Source organism: Protopterus annectens, chromosome 1.part0 (genome assembly GCF_019279795.1).
Source record: "Protopterus annectens isolate FY-2018-M chromosome 1.part0, PAN1.0, whole genome shotgun sequence".
Lineage (NCBI taxonomy): Eukaryota > Metazoa > Chordata > Ceratodontiformes > Protopteridae > Protopterus > Protopterus annectens.
Window position 1 is genome coordinate 1,096,717,442 of NC_056725.1, and position 19,857 is coordinate 1,096,737,298.

General features: G+C 39.6%; 1 protein-coding gene across 1 annotated transcript in view; it reads left to right on the plus strand.

The window, feature by feature from the left end:
• ASCC3 (activating signal cointegrator 1 complex subunit 3) overlaps window positions 1–19,857 on the plus strand; it is a 4,485,173-nt gene that overhangs the window by 4,423,921 nt on the left and 41,395 nt on the right. Inside the window, exon 39 of the mRNA XM_044069284.1 lies at window positions 16,588–16,763. Within this exon, the coding sequence (XP_043925219.1) occupies window positions 16,588–16,763 (176 nt within the window). The remainder of the gene's footprint in view (window positions 1–16,587; window positions 16,764–19,857) is intronic.

Here is a 19,857-nt window from a genome sequence, read left to right on the forward strand (position 1 = left end):
ATGTAGGAGTTTTTCAATGGTGGAGGTAGCTACTGGGCTGAAGTCAATTAGCTCAGGATATTTAGCAGAGACTGCAGGTGCTGAGATAGTAGTGGAAGTATTAATGTTTGAGATCTGTATAAAGTAGTTGTTACTACTCTGTGCGAAATGAGTCAGTACTATTGTTGGATGTTGGGGTAGTAGTTTGGCCTGGATGTAAAAGTTTGTTTCTGGATGATCAGAAGAGTTATGAGTTGTTTTAATGTGTATTTTAAAGGATGTTGTTATAGTTTTTTGTCACATTTTAATTGGTATTTTGTCCTAATCCTTAGGTACCTGAAAAGTTAAAATATATTTTGTGTTCTGTTTTTGTACCACTCTTTCCAGGCTTTGTCAAGTTGTAGCATTAATTTCTTCCTTTTCTTTCTTAGCCATGATGCAGGGTTGTATTTGACCCTTTTGATGCTTACTGGGGCAAGGTTATTGAGAATTTTTAGGACTATCTTGTTGAAGTGTGTGACAGCAGAGTCTAGAGGCATATATTTTAGTATTTCCCAGTGCTATTCTGTTAATGTTTTGATATTTGTGTGTCTGTAAACGTTTTTGAGTTACAAACTCTGTTGTAAATGATACGTTTGTCTTGGATATCATAACTTCTGACTGCATAAGTAGGTGGATGGTCACTTAGGCTGTTTGGAAGGCTACCTCTTCTAATTTTATTGGGACTGTTAGTAAGAATCTGGTCTAAGGTCGATTGCCTGTTGCCACTTTTGTGGACTGTAGTAACTGATGTAATTAACTGCTTAAAGCTGTATATAAGTTTATGGAATCAGATGGGGTGTTGCTATTGATAAGCTGCCATTCTATATTTAAGTCTCCTAGTATTATTCCTTTGTTGGATATAGTGGGATATATATCGCTGCTAAACAATGCATTTCCTATTGTTGATTTTGAGATGTAATATCTGTATCTCACAGTTGTTAAATTTGTGGTATCTCCACCTTTAATTTCTCCAAGTCTTTTGAGTTTCTAATACCATGACATGAATGGACCCCATTCCTAAGTCTCAAAGTATGATTAAAGTTCTTAAAATTAGTATTATTTTAATGTTTGATGTTAGCCAAAAGTGCTCTTTGCAGCAACTGCACTGTTTCTTCTAACATTGGAACTGTCTGGGAATTCTTCTTCCACTTTGCTGTCATTTCTGCCTGAAAGTACTGGTATTTCATGATCTTGAGTCTTTCTTTACATAAGACACTGTAATCAGTGGATGTAACAGTTTCAGTGATCAACACAACTTTTGTCTTTTCTTCATGAACTGCTATATCTGGTTTTCTCGCATATATTTTTTCAGCTGTTGGTAATGGGTGATCCCATGTGATATAAACTTCACCATTCTCTATAATACTTTGTGGCTCATGTTTTCAATGCTTCAGTATTATAGTGTGTGCACAATCCCCAGTGCAACAGTCTTGCCACAGTTTTATGCCATTCAGTATACAGGCACTGTGCCATTAGCATATCACACCCAACATGTGTGACCGTTTCCAGTTCTGTTTTACAGAACCTACATTTGTCTATTTTTGCCACATGCTCAATGAACTTTGCAAATCAGCTTGTACGTAGTCCACTATCTTGGGCTACCAACATTAACCTTTCATCTTTTGGTTTAAATTCATCTCTCCTTATTCATTCCGGTCTCAGATCCTAATCAACATGAGGTTGTTCCAGGAGTTTTCTGTACATGCCACTATATTTGTACTTTTCTACATTTCTTGCAATCTCAACTCATCCTTCTCCTTATATTCTTTCTTTTGTTTTTTGGCACATTCAGTTGCTGCCTGATTTTTGTCAACTTCTGGTTTGGTTTCCATTCCCGCTTGACACTGATATGGCTCTGCTAAACAAAGTCATCTAAGATTTGTTCTCTTCATGTTTCAAAACGTTCACTATATTTGGATCTGATGAGGTCAGCAAATAATGTATGCAGTCCTATGATTGCAGATCTATACATGTAATAGATTTTGAGGAGGTCCATACCACCTTCAGAATGAAGAATATATAACATTGCTATACACAGACTTGTATATATCATTTGATAAGTGTGAAACATTTTTCTTATTTCTGTCCAACTGATCCAATACCTTTTGGGGCCAGTCGGTTACCCCAAAACTGTAAGAGCAAATTGGTTTATAGCTTGGACTTTGTTCCTAGACATCAGGGCTGTTGAAATATTCCTTACTTAAGTTTTGTTTGCATTTGTTCATGTTTTATTGTCAATGCTTTATCAGTTTCCAAATATTTATACACTACTCCTACTCAAGTTCCTTTATATCACATTCTTGTCCCAGCTTTCCTGCTTTAAATGTTACATTTATCAAGACCAAGTGACATTCTTGTATCATCTGAAAACATTTCCAGTTGTGCTCTCAGCTGCTCATCTGATGAGCTGTACAGTTTTTACTCACACACAAAAAGAAGATAAGTCTTTATACTTTGTTGTTTTCTGGAAGCCATATTGTAACCATAACCTAATATGTTAAGTAGACATCTTAATGGATTAAGGGCAAGACAAAAGAGCAACGGTGACAGAGCCACCCTGGAATATCCTCTTGTGAATTTTTATCCCTGGAGTAATAATTTGTCATGTGTCATGGCTTAACTGCAAAGTGGTTTACACTGTAATATAATTGATGAATGTAGGGTGTAACTTGTATGTGTGTAAGCACTCCTTTTTCCATGAAAGTGGGATGCTGTCAAATACTTTTTTGTAATTTATTTGTGCCATACTTAAATTCTTCCTCTTTACAATTCTCCATAATGGCTTTAACAACAAGTGATCCTTTATTCCATATGACTTTCTTTTGTTACCGTTTTGTTCTTTTGCCTTGATTGAGTTTTCTGCTAAATGACTATAAACTCTGTCGGCATGAATTGCTGTGTATAGTTTATACATCTTTGGAAGGCAGGTTATTGGTGTATAGTTTATAGGATAGCTTGGAGAGGTATCATTTTTTCCTGTTGTTAACCAGGTTGGTATCTGTTTGGGGTGTACATATAAGTAGTTCTTACTCAGGGCTAAATCTTCAGTAAAGATGTTAATACTTATAGCCAGAAGTTAGATATTTCATCTGGTTCTGGGGTTTTCCATTTAGGAGCGTATCTTTATTTCAATTTCTCTGGCTGTTATTTCGTCCCATTTCATATCTTGTACATTTGAACTTTACTGCTTCTTTTACTTATTCTGTCCAGTCAGCATCTTTATTATATTCAGTGGGGTTCTGCATAGATATCTCTCCAAATGTGTTTATCTTTTCTTTTTTGGTGATGTTTCTGTTCTTTTTGCTTTGTTTCCCATTTCTATATAAAACTTTTTTTTGGTCATCAATGAATTGCTTATTCTGTACTTTTATATTTATCTGCATATCATCTAAGTTTTTCTGCCCGTGCTGATATGTTTAGTTTATTATTTGCAATAGTGTACAATAAATCCTGGTCTGTTCTAATACAGCATGTTGCTTTTGTCACGTATATCTAAGTATTTTGTTGATCTGTTCCCTCTTCTATACTCTTGTAACAGTGACACTTCTTGCCTTAATTGCTTTATAGCTTTGTCTATTCAATACTTCCATGATGGCATTGATTCCAACCCTTCCTTTCCCGTATTGCCCTGTATTTTTGTGGTAACACTTATTCTGTAAATAATGTAGCCGCACAGTAATATATCCTGTTTACTTCTATTATGTCACATGAATTTCTTTAATAGCCATGGGTACTGTGTTCATTTGTTTTATTAGACTTCTAACATTTTGGGTCTTATTGACTTTTCGTAATCTTTTTATTTTATTCATCTTAATATGTCTATACATCTCTGTTAAATCAAACAACTCTTCCCTTAGATCATTTTCTTTTGATCTGAGGGCATATTATTTTCCGTTCCCTGTGGGCGTTCTACTGAAAGTTCTAGAACGTCTTGCTCTTTTATATGGGAACTCACTGGCCTATCACTCCATAATATTGACTGTGTCAGAGCTGCCAGCATTTCCTGTTCTTTCCCTTACTGTGCAGCTTCAACTGACCTTTTGTACTGGTTTCCTACTGAAGGCTCTAGAGCATATTTATGTGGCAACCGATCAGATGCTTCCATTTCCACCTGTTTCTCATTAATTTGGGGACTTGTTCCATCATGTTGTGACATTACCAGAGTTGAATTTTCTTCACTAAATCCTTCACTTTGCAGGTAATACTTTCCTTTAACTTTTCCATTGCTAATCCTCTTTTCTTCTTCCCCCCCTTGTTTTCTTATTTTATTTTTTTTTATTGTAAAATGTTCCATATCTGTATGCTTTTGCCTGTATTTCTCTTCAGATATCTTTGGTACTGCTTTTTGTATTGATTAGTTTTGCTTTCTCCTTTGCATAAATATTGCACCATATTAAATCTCGTTTTCTTTCCCATGTGCATATTTCTTCTTCAGGTTTTTGGATAAAAAGGATGTAGGACAAACAACGTCATATAGTTAGAAACCTAAACAGAATGTACTAGAATGGATCAGGAAATATAAGATATATATGTGGATATGGATTGTAAAATACAGGCAGTTAAAAAGTGCCCTTGGCACTGTACACCAGCTAAGCATATCTTACTCAACCTAAAGACAGAGTTTGGCAGGGCTTGACTTTGCCTTATTTCAAAAGTTACTACATAGCAGCACAGGCACGTTGTGCATATTCTGTGCAAAACAGAAACTATAACCCCAAATTAATGGGAAAAAAGGATTCGGATGCAAAGAGGAATGCAAGAAGACAAAAGAAGATTGCGGTTTTGGGCCCATCAGAAAATGAGGGATAAGGAAAACTATTCAGAAAATTATATTATTAGTACCTTAATTAGAACTTTAAAACAGAAAAAAGCATATAACTCGCTGATAGACTAGGCACCAATATAGCTTTTTCAGGAAAAAAACAGAGAGACAGGTAAGAATAAGGCATCCAAAATGTGGAAACCTAGATTATGGAAACATTTATCAGAGGATGAGTCCCCGTTACAGTGGGGGAAAAAGCAAATGAGACATTTCATTTAACACAGTGCAAGACTGGCATACTAGGGGCTGCTGACAGAATCCAAGCACAAAGAGATGATAAAAAAAAAAGTGGTGATTGAGGCAAGATCAGCCTTTGCCTCAAACAAGAAACTCATAGCCCAAGAGTGTAACACTGACAGATAACTTTCAGGATTGTCAGATAAACTGAAAAAAATCATGGAGTGATAGACTGAGGAAGCAATTTGACATCAAAACAACGGAATGAAATTTTCCAGATTCCAAGATATGCGAATAAATCCAATAAGTTCAGAATATTTGCATGAAAATGATTGCACATATATTTCTAGACATTTAGGAAACTGATAGTGTTTATAGTGTTAGAAGAAAAGTATTAGAGATGTGATTCGCTAGTGAGAGGTACTTGGGAGAATATCTTCTGGGAATGTCAAAAACTGTCAAATTTTAAGCAGACGATTCATGAAATCCTCAGGCGAATAATGGATAGAGAGAGATTTTTGAAAAAAAGATATATTTCTAAGTAGCGTTCCTGATGGGAAGGAAACAAAACATTGTCAGGCACTTTCGACATTATTGCTCTTAGTAGCTAAAAAAAAAGGCCATTACAAGGAACTGGTAAAGAAAGGAGGAACCCAGTATAAAGGATGTGATAGAAATGATAAATGAAATTAGGCAGCTGGAACAGGCAAAGTGCATATCAGTAAATGTGCCTTGTGATGTCTTTACGTACAATAAATGGCTTGATGTTTATCTGGGGAGAGTAACTGAGTAGTTACCCTCCAAAGTAGATGGCCATAAGCTAACAAGCCACTGCAGGTATAGGTGACCTGGGAAAAATGATTATTTTTTTAATAAAATCAGTGTATAGGTTGTATACATATAAAATGTTACTGGGGACAACCCCAAATGTTTTTTTTTTTTTTTTTAAGTTAAGGTGAAGAGAGTTTTTTTCCCATTTTTCTATTTTTTCTCTTTAATATCTGTTTTTGTTCTATTTCCTTTCAATAATACACTATTGTTGTAATAGCTAATATTATTGCAGACCAATGGTGATACATTATATAAAAAAATAGGAACATTTTGAATGATTATTGATTTTATTAATCCTGCTGTATTTGTAAACCTCGTGATTGATATTGTTCCAGTGTACGAGTCAGAACACTTGTAAGGTAGCAGGAAAAAGAAGTGCACTACGTATGACGATTGCACAGATTTGACTGTGTATAGTTTCAGACTAAACTTAATACGCTTGCAAATCAGTAAGAAAAAGCTGATATTTAAGTTCAGATTCAAAAATATCTACGATTAGTTATCAGTTTGGTCCTACTGTGGCAAGTCCTTTGTTAAGGGTAAAATGTTACTCCCTTGTTCACCAGGTTAGTCCAACTATGCCAGTGTCTACGTTTCAGGGGAGACCTGATGTGATATTCATATGACTGGGGAAATTTGACCAGGGCACTAAGGAACTACCCCTTCTCTTTTTTGGAGGAGTGCCATGGGATCTTTTGAGCTACTAGTAAGTCAAGCAGATGAGACCTCAGTTTAACATCTCATCTGAATGATGGCACACTCAGGAGTGCTTCACTCCCTTTATGCTGCACTGCAGTGCCAATATTCAGACATTATTCCGAGTACCTAGTGTAACAACAGAACCCACAACATCTGATCTTTTAGCACCAAAGACTAGTGTGCTCCATAAGCTACTGGCACTACATAATAAACCCTCTCACTCAGTTTTACGTACGTTCCTTTTAAAAAGTTATATAGTATGCAGGCTTTATATGATAACTTATAATGCATATTATCCTACCCAGCTAATAAAAGCTTCAAATTATCCAACTTGCTCAGCCATATATAATGCATGTGACCTAGACAATGGAGACATACTAAGTATTTCTTTGCAACTGTACCTCTTCAGTGCAGTTATCGAATAAATTACAACAAAAAAAATAATAAAATAGTGGGATTTTAAGAAGATATTAACTTTTGGAAGTTTGCTGTTTTACATATTGCACTAATTGGACCATGAATGGTGCAGTGGTGCAGCAGTAGCATTGTTGCCTCACAAGAGGTTCTCCGGTTCAATTCTTGGCTGGAGTCCCTTCTGTGTGGAGTCTGCATGTCCTCCCTGCATTCATGTGGGTTTCCTCTGGGTACTCCGCTTTCCTTCCATGTTACAAAGACGTGTCTGGAGTGTTTCTTCTTGGGCCTCCACTGAAAATTGGCTTCGTTCCAAGTTAGATTTTCCTGGTAAACAAATGTTAAAAAAAAATAAAAATAAATTGTTTTAAAACATATGATTTAAGATCTTTAGTAATTATTTTCATGTTTGTTAAATTGCTTATCACAAAATGGCTTGCTACATCTGGAATCATTGCACTGGAACGATGTTAGAGATGATGCTCAAGTATTTATTGTTGCTTAGGTTCATAGGTAGTTACTAGGCCTGCAGCCGTGAGACCATTAAGGAGCCTAGCACAAATTACCAGTTGTGTCAAAAACTGAATGGTTAAGTGACTTGCTCAAGGTTGCTCATTAAGTAAATGAAGGCTGGGGGAATTAAACCCTGTACCACAGGAAGTAGCTGTTTGCCTTAATTCTCCTCACTAACTGCCAGATTTAAAATCTTACAGGATAGTATCACACTGCAATAAGAATAAGGCAAACCTCATTGTTTGCTGGGTAAAATACTCAAAATCACTTTCTGAATTTCTTTAATCTAACTTTTGTACACTTGTTTAATCCCATTGCATCTACTTTACAGAATATAGAATGGTTTATAGCTTATGAGCCTTACATCAAGATGCTGCCTCTAAAAACTTAGAACATTTTTGAATAACATTTCTCTATTATAAAATCTAAAAATAGTTATAATGACTTTGTATGCAAGTGAGCTTTTACTGTTTTACTTACATCCCATTGTAACTTCTGGGATTAATTATTATCTGAGAGAGGTTTTCTTTTTTCATATTAAGTTATGCATCAGGTTTCTTGTAAATAGTGTAAATATTTTTCTCTGTTTTGTATAGTTGCTCTGTGTTATCTTTGCTCATGTTAATTTTATTACTTCACTTGTATTATCAGTCTGTATTAAAATTTCAGTAAAAAATTTTTTTGGGAAAATGAACAATTTAGGGTTATTTTATTACCGCCTATTGTTTCAAAGGAACCATTTAACTAGATAAAAATGTTAGGTCTGAAATAAGCAAAAATATGTTTCCTTTACTTGTGTTTTTTCCCCCGGTAATGTTAATTAGATAATTTCACCATTTTATAGTGATGCACTAGATTTGCATTTTCTATTCATTCCGGCTGATAATTGCAAAAAATCAGGCTTGACCTAATCATCTGTTTTTATGCCTTCCTGTAAGGAAAATTAGGTGATCCATTTAAGTAGCCAGGTCATCAGTTTACTACCAGATTTCTCATAAATGACAGGAGGAGTTGTCATAGTATGTATGAGTAAACTACATGAAGCTATTTGCCTCTTTGCACTTCCCAGCATTAAGGGATACACTTGTGGGAATATGCGTTTGCTTGGATGGTGTGTACAAGAATTGTCAACATAAAAGTTCTACAGTTTGTTGTTTTACCAGTCATTACATTCTCCTAAATCATCCAAAGTCATTCCAGCAGCAGGTGGTTTCTGGAGGCCTCAGCATTTTATTAAGATGTGAACAGAATGCCTTTTAAGTTTATTTTCATCAGGGCTAAATGTGTGTGCCGGTGTACTGGGAAAAAAAGTAAAGATCCTAGCAGAGCCATAACTAACTCTTCTGGTACCCTCTGCTGTTCCCCTGTCTGAATCTTCTCTAAACTTTATGTTGAGGAGCGTAGGGGAGTAGGGGTCCTCTTGTACTTGAAGACCAAAAAAGGATCCTCTCTTTAAATAGTAACAACCTGCTATGAATATAAGCAGCCTGCTATAGCTGTGTACAGCACACATAGCATTGAGCACTTCAGCCCTGACTGTAGTTCAGCCAGTATCAGAGTTCCTTTCTGAGTGTCACCACACACGGAGCACTGAGGTTCTTCAGACCTGACAGAAAGTACAGGGTACTGCAGATCATGCTCCCTGACACTTAACATCTGGGGCAGTTAGAAGATAGAAAGTCAACATTTAGGGCACTTAGAAGATAGAAAGTCAACTGAGTGAATGTGTTAGTTGCCAGGTGTGGGATCTGTCAGAAAAGGACAAATGCTTTCAAGATCTTTATTACAAAATCTGTTCTTAAACAGCAAGGCCTTGCCTAGTTAATAGCTGGAAAGATGGGAAGGTATGACTCGGGTGGGAGGAAGCCCTTTTTCCATTTTGAAACATGGACTGATTCAAGGCCCTGTCACTATACGTGGTATCCTACAAACTGCTAAGAGGTGACCTGTGTCTGCTATACTAGGCATCCTCCAGTCCATTACTGATGAATTTACTGCACATTAGCAGGTCAAACGACATCATAAATACTCTGTCTAGGGTTCTAAGCCTCTTCTATAACATTAACAGAATGGTTTGGAGGGGCAGATACATCTCACAGAGGATACTGCTGCTGTGGAGCAGACTCTGCATCCACATAAAACAAAGCTTATTATTTTCCATATTCAAAAGCAATTTAGATCTATTGATGAGAAACAAAAACATTTACCCCTGGACTGCCCCCTGTACTACTAATGTACAGAGGCAGCTCATAAATTCTTTATTCCATGCATTAATCCTCTCAAATTATGTATGGTATGATCCCAGTTATTCTCATTAGAATACCAAAGTTGCCCTCATTGAAGGCAGCTTCTGATATCCTACCTATATTCCAGGGACCTGGATATTAGATCAAACAGAACAAGACTTTGATTGGGATAAAAGCAAATCTGACCCACAGCTGACAGTCAATGGCTTATCTGCCAATTCTCTTCAGAGGAATAAGGCAACTGGTGCAGTTTTTAGAAAAAATTGTTCTATTTAGTCTTCACAGATGGATAAGCATTCTTGCAAACAAATCTTAATACCCCTAATGAGTTATTCTCACAACCCACTGACATTCTGTGGTCACAACTATACTTAAGGAGTAACTTCTCCAGTGTTTACTTCTAAAATGTTTCCCTAGCTGACATCCATAGAGCAGTCACTTAGTGATGTCTTTCCATTTCACTGTTGCAGTATTCTTAACATGAGGCATCCCATCCAAGGGTGGACTGATGTCCAGCCAATATACCAAAGCATTTAGGTTGTTAAAGATATGCCGTATGTCACAAGTATGCCCTCCTCACTAGGCATAGGCCATAGAGGTGATTTCTCGACATATCCTCAGAACTTCTCTGCTGCCAGTCCGAACTCCATCTTTAATCGTCTGTCTGATCGTGCAAGTCATTTGCTGGTGTATCTAGACGTTTTCAGATAAGTGGCCTTTTGTTTTTTTTTTCCGTATCCTTTTCTATTGCATTTATGCTGTTGTGGGGTTTCACATCCTACGGAAAGGGTAAATACCAGTGTGGGAGATGGATTTCCCATAAATACCATCACGAGCGGTGTTTGTGTTGTTTAGGGGCATCTCACAACCATACATCCTATACTATTTTTCAGGCTTTTGTTACAAAGACCTTGCGTAGTCACCTTTCATCTCTAGCCATCTATCTTGAAAACCAGTGTACAAAGCTTTTAGTGAAACACTCTATGGAGGGTACTTCCTGGTTTGAGGGCCAGCCATCTTTGAAGAAGAAGGCCAAAAAATTCAGGTCAGATTCTTCAGCTGTGCCGCTTCCGCAGGATATCTCTCTTGAGGCTGATGAAAGCTTGGAAGATTGTCAAGTTCTTATGCTGGATTCCTCTGATCCAAACAGTTCAGAGGTTGGCATAGATCCAGCTTCTTGCACATCCTTGGAGGTCTTGCAGACACCTGCTTTGGACATGGCTGATTATCACTGAAAGGCTTGTGGGGGGGGTCTTAGATACTAGTGAGGGAGGAAGTCCTGACTACAGTAACTTTTGAGAGTAGGCCGATGTCTGAGCATTCTATGGTTCATAAGGTGGATGGAAGCAAAAGACAGAACCTATCTCTCCTGCTCCTAAGGACCCTCAAAGTAAATGGCAAAATTTTACACAGGGTTTATTTAATGCTCCTGTGGCCTTGAAGCCTCCTCAGGTCTGTACCAGCTCTCACTTGGTCACCTTTCTCCTTCAAGCGAACTAGGGAATAGGATTCCTCTGAGGAAGAAGGGGATTCTGATGAAGAATCCCTGGACTATTCTGTTCTGTTATATTCTATTCTATTCTGTTCTACTGTCTGGCCTATTCTACTCAGATTCCTTCCCTTTTGGATTATGGCTCTGAGGAAGAGGAACTTGTTAGTCCTAGATCTCCTTTTGAGGAGATTTCCTTTGGGGGTGCTATTTCCAGGATGATGGACTCCTTTAAATGGGATTGTGCCTAAGTGTCTGAAGTGCAGACAAGACATTATGAGCTCCTTCAAATAGTCTCCTAGGCCTTCTGCTGTTTCTCCTGTTTTGTTTGCTTTATTGGATGCCTTTTCTTCTCCATCTCAGGCCCCTGACTCACAGCCCCCTGCTTCTAAAAAACTGATTGGTTTTGTAAAGTGCCTGATGACTGTGAATTCCTTTATAAGTGCCCATCTGCTGACCCTTCGATGGACTCAGTGGCATCTGACAAGCCTTCTAAATTGCTGCCTTCTACCAAGCTTCTTCCTTATGAAAAGGACAGCAGGACTATGGAAAGGCTGAGTAAAAAGTTTATACTTCATATACCCTAACCTTTCAGGCTGTTAATTATCAGACTCTAATCACCAGATATATTTTGGCTCTTCTTTCTCAGGCTTGCCAGATTATTTTTGACCTTCCTGATTCTGAGGGAAAGACTTGTGCCTTGTCCCTGTTAGGGACCTCTTCGCAGGTAATAAAACAACCTGGAGTAATTCCGCCAAAAGCAACCAGTAACCTAGATATCAAGCCGAAACAAGCGGAGATCGCACCCAGCAAAATTAGTACACGAAACTCTTTATTTAATGCTGCAGATACCACGTTTTCGTCCATAGAACCATAGACTTCATCAGAAATACTTTAATTAAAGCCATTCGTCTTATATATTTTAGAACCCTGCTCCAGTCCACACAGAAACACATTCCAGCATTCTAATTATTAGAATGCTGGAATGCGTTTCTGTGTGGACTGGAGCAGGGATCTAAAATATTTAAGACAAATGGTTTTAATTAAAGTATTTCTGAAGTCTATGGTTCTACGGTGGTATCTGCACCGTTAAATAAAGGGTTTTGTGCCCTAATTTTGCTGGGTGAGATCTCTGCTTTTTTCGCCTTGATATCTGGTTACCTCTTTGCAGTTATCTTGCCAGTCCATTAAATGTAGTTATGATGCAGGAGATGCTTCTTCTAGGGCTGATGCTTTGGCTCTGTGCTGAGAATATGTTCTGGCTATGGCTTCAACCTCTGCTTGATGATATTAAGGCTAAGTTGATGGATGCTACTCTGGACAACTAATTTTTGTTTGGTGCTACTGCTGATTTGTTCAAGTCCCTGTAGGAGAAAGGCAAGGAATTACAGGACCAGAAACATAGTTTTGTTTCCCCTGTACTAAAGTTTCAGAGAATGTATCCCAATAAACCAGCTATTGCTATCGGGCAGTCTTGTCTTCTTCCTAAAGGCAAGAAGGGTGGTAAGAGGGCTCACTCGGCTAAATCTGTCCATACCCCTCCTGCTCAGAAGCCTTCCTTTCCTGATGAACCCAGGTGCTGTCTAGCTACCCAGTTCTTCCCAGCCACATTACTCTTTCACAACATCTTTTTCAGTCTTTGCCTGTTTGATTAAGCATAACCCAGGATCCCTGGATTCGTTCCATCATTCGCCCAGGGTATTTCATGATTTGGAAATCTCTTTCCCTTTTGCAAGCATTCCTCAGCCATCTCAAGACAAGTTGAACATTTTTCCAGAGGTGCTTCAGGGTCTTTTGACTCTGGGAACAATTCAAAAGGTTCCAGCTGCAAAAGGGGGAAAAAGTTTTATTCTAGAATGTTTTGGTTTCCAGGAAAGAGGGCACTTGGAGACCTTTTTCCGGATCTTTGTCACCTGAATATTTTTCTGATGGTTCCTTCGTTTTGAATGTTATCCCTTCAGACTTTATTCCCTCTGCTGCTTCGTCAGGCTTTAATGGTTTCTCTGGATCTCAAGGATGCTTACTTCCATATCCCTATTCATCCCCTTTTCAGGGAGTATTTATATTTCTCTGTTGCTTACTGGCATTTCCGGTTATCTGCTATGCTCTTTGGAGCCTCTACTACCCCAAGGGTATTCACCAAATGCCTAGCTCCTGTGATTGCTTTTTTTGCAGGCTGAAGGCCATTCAGGTCTTTCCTTATTTAGAAAACCTGCTTATTCAAGCCTCCTCTCCAGAGATTCTTTTACAGCACCTTCAGTTTTCCATCGCTGTGTTGCAAAGCCTGAGATTCACTGTAAATTTTCACAAGTCCTTCCTGTCCCCATCACAGGATAATGATTTTCAGGGAGCAGGATCCAGACTGTTCCTAAGTTAGCATCCTTGCCTCCTCCCAAGGTTTTGACTCTGATCTCCTTTTTTCAGTCCCTTCTTCCTCTGGCCTTGATTTCAGCCAGGGAATTTATGAGGGCTCTGTGATTCATAGCATCCACCATCCCTATGCTTCCCTTCACCAGATTACACGTGAGGAAGCTTCAGTGGTATCTAAAGTCAGTTTGGTTTCAGCATTCTCATCCTGTAGAGTTTCCAGTTCCTCCTCTTCCATGTCTGAAGTTGGAATTTCAGTGGTGGATTCACCAACTGAATTTGAATCCAGGGCTGCTTTTTCAACCACCCCTTTCCTCTCAGGCGCTGTTCACAGACACCTCAGACAGGGGTCAGGGGCTTTATTCAGAAACCTAAAGGTGCAAGGCCTCTTGTCTCCTCAACAACAGAAGGGAGCACATCGGTATCAAGGAGGTGAGAGCTCTTCTCTTGGCTCTAACTGCTTTCCATCCTCTGTTTTCTCCAGAACCCCTAAAGATATTTACAGACAACAGCACAGTGATGTGGTATGTCAACAAACAAGTGAAGACAAGGTCCTATCTTCTTTGCTGATTGGCACTTCAGGTTTGGGAGCTAGGCAGTGTACATTTGGATGCTTCACAGGGATGTGTTTCTGGACATTATCCACCAGTAGGGTATTCTTCAAGTAGATCTCTCTGCCTCCTCTTTGAAGAAGAAACTTCCTCAGTTTTGTGCCAGGACTCCATGTCCTCTGGCCTGGAAGATGAACTCCTTACCTTTTTCATGGAAGAGGGTGTTTCTTTATGCCTTTCCTCCCATTTCAAAAGTCCTGTGCAAGATAAAAGAGGATGCTCCCAAAATCTTGTTGGTGATTCCCTTTTGGCCAGGATAGCATTAGTTCCCTCTTCTATGTTTAGCAAAGGGTAATCATCACAAGTGACCTCACAGGGTGGACCTACTTATGCAGGACAAGGGATCTCTCATCCATCCCCACCTGTCCACTCTTCAGCTGACACTGTGGATGATAGGATTTTGTTTCCACATAGATACCATTTTTTCTGAGGGTGTACTTAGAGTCCTACAGGAGGCCAGGAAACCCAATACTAGGAAATCCTACTTATCCAAATGGAAGAGGTTTTCTGTTTGGTGTCTTTCTCGTAACCTGGATCTACGTTCTGTGGGTGTTCCTTTGGTTCTCTGTTGTCTGTGTGAATTGTTCAATGTTGGGTTGGTTTATCTTCTGTTAAGGCCCCACTTATCAGCTATCTCTGCCTTTATCTCCTCCTTTGGGCTCTAGATTTGAAGCTAAACAGTTCTTTAAAGGCATCCTTCATATTAGGCCTCCCAGGAAGCCTGTTCCTCCTCTCTGGGATCTTAATTTTGTTTTGGAAAAATTGACTCAGGCTCATTTTGAGCCTGCAGCTTCAGCTTCCTTGCAACATTTCTCTTGGAAGACTGTACTTTAGTTAGCTCTTACTGCTGCCATACGGTTGTCTGAGCTTCAAGCCTTTACATCTTGTCCTCCTTTTTTGTTGCTTCATAAGGACAAGGGTATCTTTGCTTGCTTACTAAGCCTTCCTTTATGCCAAAGATGTTTAACGAGTTGTCTCTTAATCAGTCTATTCATTTGCCCACTTTTTTCCCCTTCTTCACAATCTGCTAGTGAGAAGGTGCTGCATATGCTGGATGTGCATAGACAACTCAAATTTTATTTGGATAAGACTATTAGGAATCTGAAATCTGATCAGCTGTTTGCTTCCTTTCATCCTAGGTCCTTGGGATTAGCTGTATTCAAGCAAACTCTCTTCTTTGATCTCAAAATCTATTTATTTTTGTTATTCTTTTCATGCTGAGAGCCTTCTTTATTCTATTAAGGCTCATTCTACTAGGGCTGTGGCTTCTTGTGCTTTTTTCAAGGGTTTGGATATTAACTCTGTTCTTGAGGCAGCTGTCTGGACTTCTGTGCATACTTTTACCAAGCACTACAAGTTGGATGGAATCTCCAGAGCTAGAGCTGGTTTTGCTAGGGCCATCCTTCATGGCTTCCTAGAGGGCTCTACTTGTCCTTTCTCATCCTAAGTTTCTTCCTGAATGTTGACACTCTCCCTAATGTAACGAATACTGCAACAGTGAAATGAAAGAACATAGTACAATTGTGTAAAATCTTACCATAACGGTAGAAGTCCTTCTCTTTACTGTTGCAGTGTTCACTCCCTCCCTCCTCCCCCTGTTCCATTTGTCTTCTGGATGTTCTGGTTACCTCCTTCTTTTCCTTGGATTGGCATTCCTACTGGGGCTGTCATTTCTGAGGATGGTACACCCAGACATCACTTTTATGCCATACACTATGCAAGGAGCATACGTGTGACATATGGTGGACCTTAAAGCAACCTAAAGCTTTGGTATACTGGCCAGACATTGGGCCACCCTTGGCAGGGGGTCCCTAATGTAATGAAAACTGCAACAGTGAAGAAAAGAGCATCTACCATTATGGTAAGATTTTACACAACTGTACTTTATTTTTGGATATTTTTAATTTGGGAGTACTTTTCATGCTTTTGTACCACAGCTGAAAAAGGCAATTTTGCACTTAATAGATCCAAAAAGATATCATTTAGTCAGCTGACAATCCGCAAAAAGCAAAAAACGCATTCTGATGAAGTCCACATTATTAATGGATGAAAGCGCTAAATCTGATGAAATATGTGCAATAAAGAGAGTTTTTAATGTATTTGCCTTTTGTTCTCTCTGGTGGAGTTCATGGCATTCGGCGGTTTTTGATTAATAATGGATGTATTTCCAAATCCGAACATTCCCTGTGCAAGTGAGAAATATACTTCATTGCCTTTCAGTCTGCTGTTCCCATCCGTAGGTGAAAGTTCTAGCTCATTGTTTCACAGTTTGGAAGTAGTCCACACAAAGCCTTGACTAGATAAGTGATCACTACTCCTGTGATTCAGGTATTTCGCAGCAGTATGTTAATATGCAGAATCAAAATGACTGCAGTTTTCTTGTTTCTTTTTTTTCCCTAGGGAAAGTATGACAGCAAGGCAGTTGCTCCTCGGTTTCCTAAAGCCAAAGATGAAGGTTGGTTTGTAATACTGGGAGAAGTGGATAAGAAAGAATTGATAGCTTTGAAGAGAGTGGGCTATATAAGAAGTCGAAGCATGATATCACTTGCTTTCTATACTCCTGAAAGTACAGGAAGGTAAGAATCATTGTTGGGTATAAGGTAAGAATCATTGTTGGGTATTCTTTCTACAATATGCAGTTCTGTGAGTCTTGATGGATCTTCACTGTCAGTGTGCTTGTGGAATTGCAGTGGGATGTATTGGTGGTGTTATAAAGCTGTGCTGAGATTTGTAAGTGGCGTTTTAATTGCATTATTTGTATACGTGTAGGAAGTAGAATATACTAATCGGGGGTTATAGCAGTCAAGCTTCTTGAAAGCCAATAAGTCATTTGTTGTTTTTAAATATGACATTCTTCCTACACTTTCTGTAAAAAAAATGTGGCATTTTCATTTTCTAACCTGCAGCCCATTACTGTGATGGTAAAATGACAAACTTCATAAATGTTATTTTAAATCAATGTGCTTTGATTATTATTTCTGGCTGGGTTTAACAAGACATATGCAAACACCTTTAAAATGTATATGTTGTCTTTCAGCTCACTGATGTAAGAATGGAGTATTCAGTTCCATTGTCAGTGATATGAGCATGGCAAGTAGGCTGGGTGATATGAGGTTGGGACTAAAGAGATCTGGAAAATTAGAAAAGACAAACATATTTGGCGTTGCTAAATCACTTGTTATAAACCTCAGCACTAAGAAAGATCAGAGCTGTACCCCTTCGTCCACCACTGCATTCAAACAAGGTGGCTGCATTAATCTGTGGGAGGCCAGTTATTTCACCATTTGTGGTGGAAGATGTGGGTTACTTCACTGAAGCTTTACCTTTGGCAGAAGCTGGGAAATTTGTGTTTTGGGGTGGGGAGACAAGTAGAATAGAAGGTGCTGGGAGGTAAAGAACGAGGGGAAAGATATGAGATTGTGTGCATGCTGCCCACTAGACAGTAGTACTTTGGTAATCCTAGACAAAGATACTCAGAAGTACCTAACATTGCTTTAGTGGCCATAAAGATGGTCCAGTTCCTGTCAGCTATCCAGAATTTTGCAGAATGTCCACATTTTTTTCTTCCCCCTGCATTATCCTGCATTTCCTCACATTTGTCACTGGATATACCAATCATCATCTTAAGCCCACCAGACTCAGTGGGGCTGAGGCCAACACAGAAATTGAGGGGGTCTGCTGAAGAGTTCCATATTATGCCCTACCTCTGTTAATTCCCCAACCCCCTTTTGGCCCCCCTGTAGTATGTCCATGAGGTAGGGGTGCAGTAGGAACATGTGGCATATCACCATGCCTCTGCAACAACTTAGCCTTGTCCCCATCCAATTCCCTACTTTGGCACACATCTCTTAGCATAACCTCCCCAGCCTCCACTATGGGTCATCACAGGAAATGCCCATGGAAGCACTTTCTCATCAGGGGTGGTACCACTCATCCCTCCCTGCTGCTGTTTCAGATATCTGAGTTGCTTATCATACCTGGTCACCTGGGCTGTAATCAGCACTTTATCCCTCTTTGCCACTGGATTTTGTGTTTTTATGGCATATTACTGAAGATTGAAATCACCAAATAATGATATAAGTCTAAGTTTCAGACTTCATGTCCTTTAGAAACTGCACAGTAATGCAAACACTATTATTCTTGCAACCTTCTAAATTTGTTAGAGCTGTATGTAAAATTTGTCTCTGATTTTGGGCCCTTGTTACCACATTATTTTTGTCTTTATTCAGAATTCTTTCTGTAAGTTGAGAAGTGTAGGTGATCCTCATGTCCCACGACCTTTTCAATGGCAATAGGAGCAGAGAACACCCCCCCCCCCGTTCCTTCAGAAATGTCAGTCTCTGTTTTTGGGTGGGAAACTACAGACAAGCTGAAAAATATGAAGGCAGTGTTCCAGCTTACAGTCATTTACTTTGGTCATCAAAGTTGCTTGTGCATAACAGCATGACTTGTCATTTGCTCATATAATGCTTGATTCAGATATGAGTGAAATCGTATGAGTGCTGACTGGATGGTCTGATCTTGCAGCCATTCAGAGAAAGAGCAGTATAGATGTTATACTGTGAATAATTGTTCTTTCTTCAAGGTATAGTGACTCTTAAGTAAGAATAATAATATAACGTGGTGTGTGAGGGTGCATGGAGATGTTCATCGTGCATACAGCTGCAGTCATAACAGATGGGTTCTCCTGCCGTCAGGCGGGTCCTCGGTCGGCCGAATTCCAAAGTCTAGGTCCGGCGTCGTTTGTCGTCGCTTCTTCCCTGACGTCAGAGTGACAGGGGTATAAAGGAACCAGCCGACGCCATTTTCTTTAGTCTTTCTTGCCGCGCGGTGCCCGAAGCAGAAGCAGTTCGCAAGCGCCGGTCGGCTAGCTCCTGAGATTACGAAAATTTGGAAACCAAAGTCTTCTTAAAAGCTAAGTACCCCGTTGGGGAAACTTTTCTTGCCTCAGACCGATGTCAGACAAAGTTAATAATTGTATTTCTTGTGGGAAGCAAATACCGCATAAGGATTTCCATTCCCTCTGTATACCTTGTTTAGGCCCAGACCACGACGTCTTTGTCTGTCGCTTTTGTGCTACATTCAACAAACGCACTATTAAGCGTCGGGCGGAGTTCGCCCAGCATTATTTTGGGAAAGCATTTAACTATACTATGTCGTCGGATACTCCGACTCCGGTTTTGTCTAAAAAACACAAAGACAAGGACCGACACACGAGGTCCGCGGCCTCTACCGACACCACGCCAAAGCCGACTCCACGTGGTCCGGTTCTCAGCGAGGCGCTACGCAGCCCCTGACTATCAACGACATTTCTTTGACGGTGTCTACTGTGCCTGAGGTCGCAGGCTCCTCTGCCCACACCACGACTACAGATACCGAAGCCACTCTTGGCGTTGAAACTCAGAATGTGGACAGGTCCACCTCCACTCAAGGTGTCTTCAGACCTTCCTCTTCTTTCTCCATCAAGGCTTTCACAAAGTCTAAAGCAACCTTGCACTCTAAGAGACCAGCTACACAGGGCCCATCTCCAGGCCCCATGCCTAAGAAACAGATGCTTAAAATGGCTGAGGATTTAATTACTCTTATCAGAGGTTCTCAGCCCCCTCCGAACAAAAGGCCTAGAGTGGAGGAAGATTCCCCCTCCTCTGATCAGGGCTCCATTATTTCAGA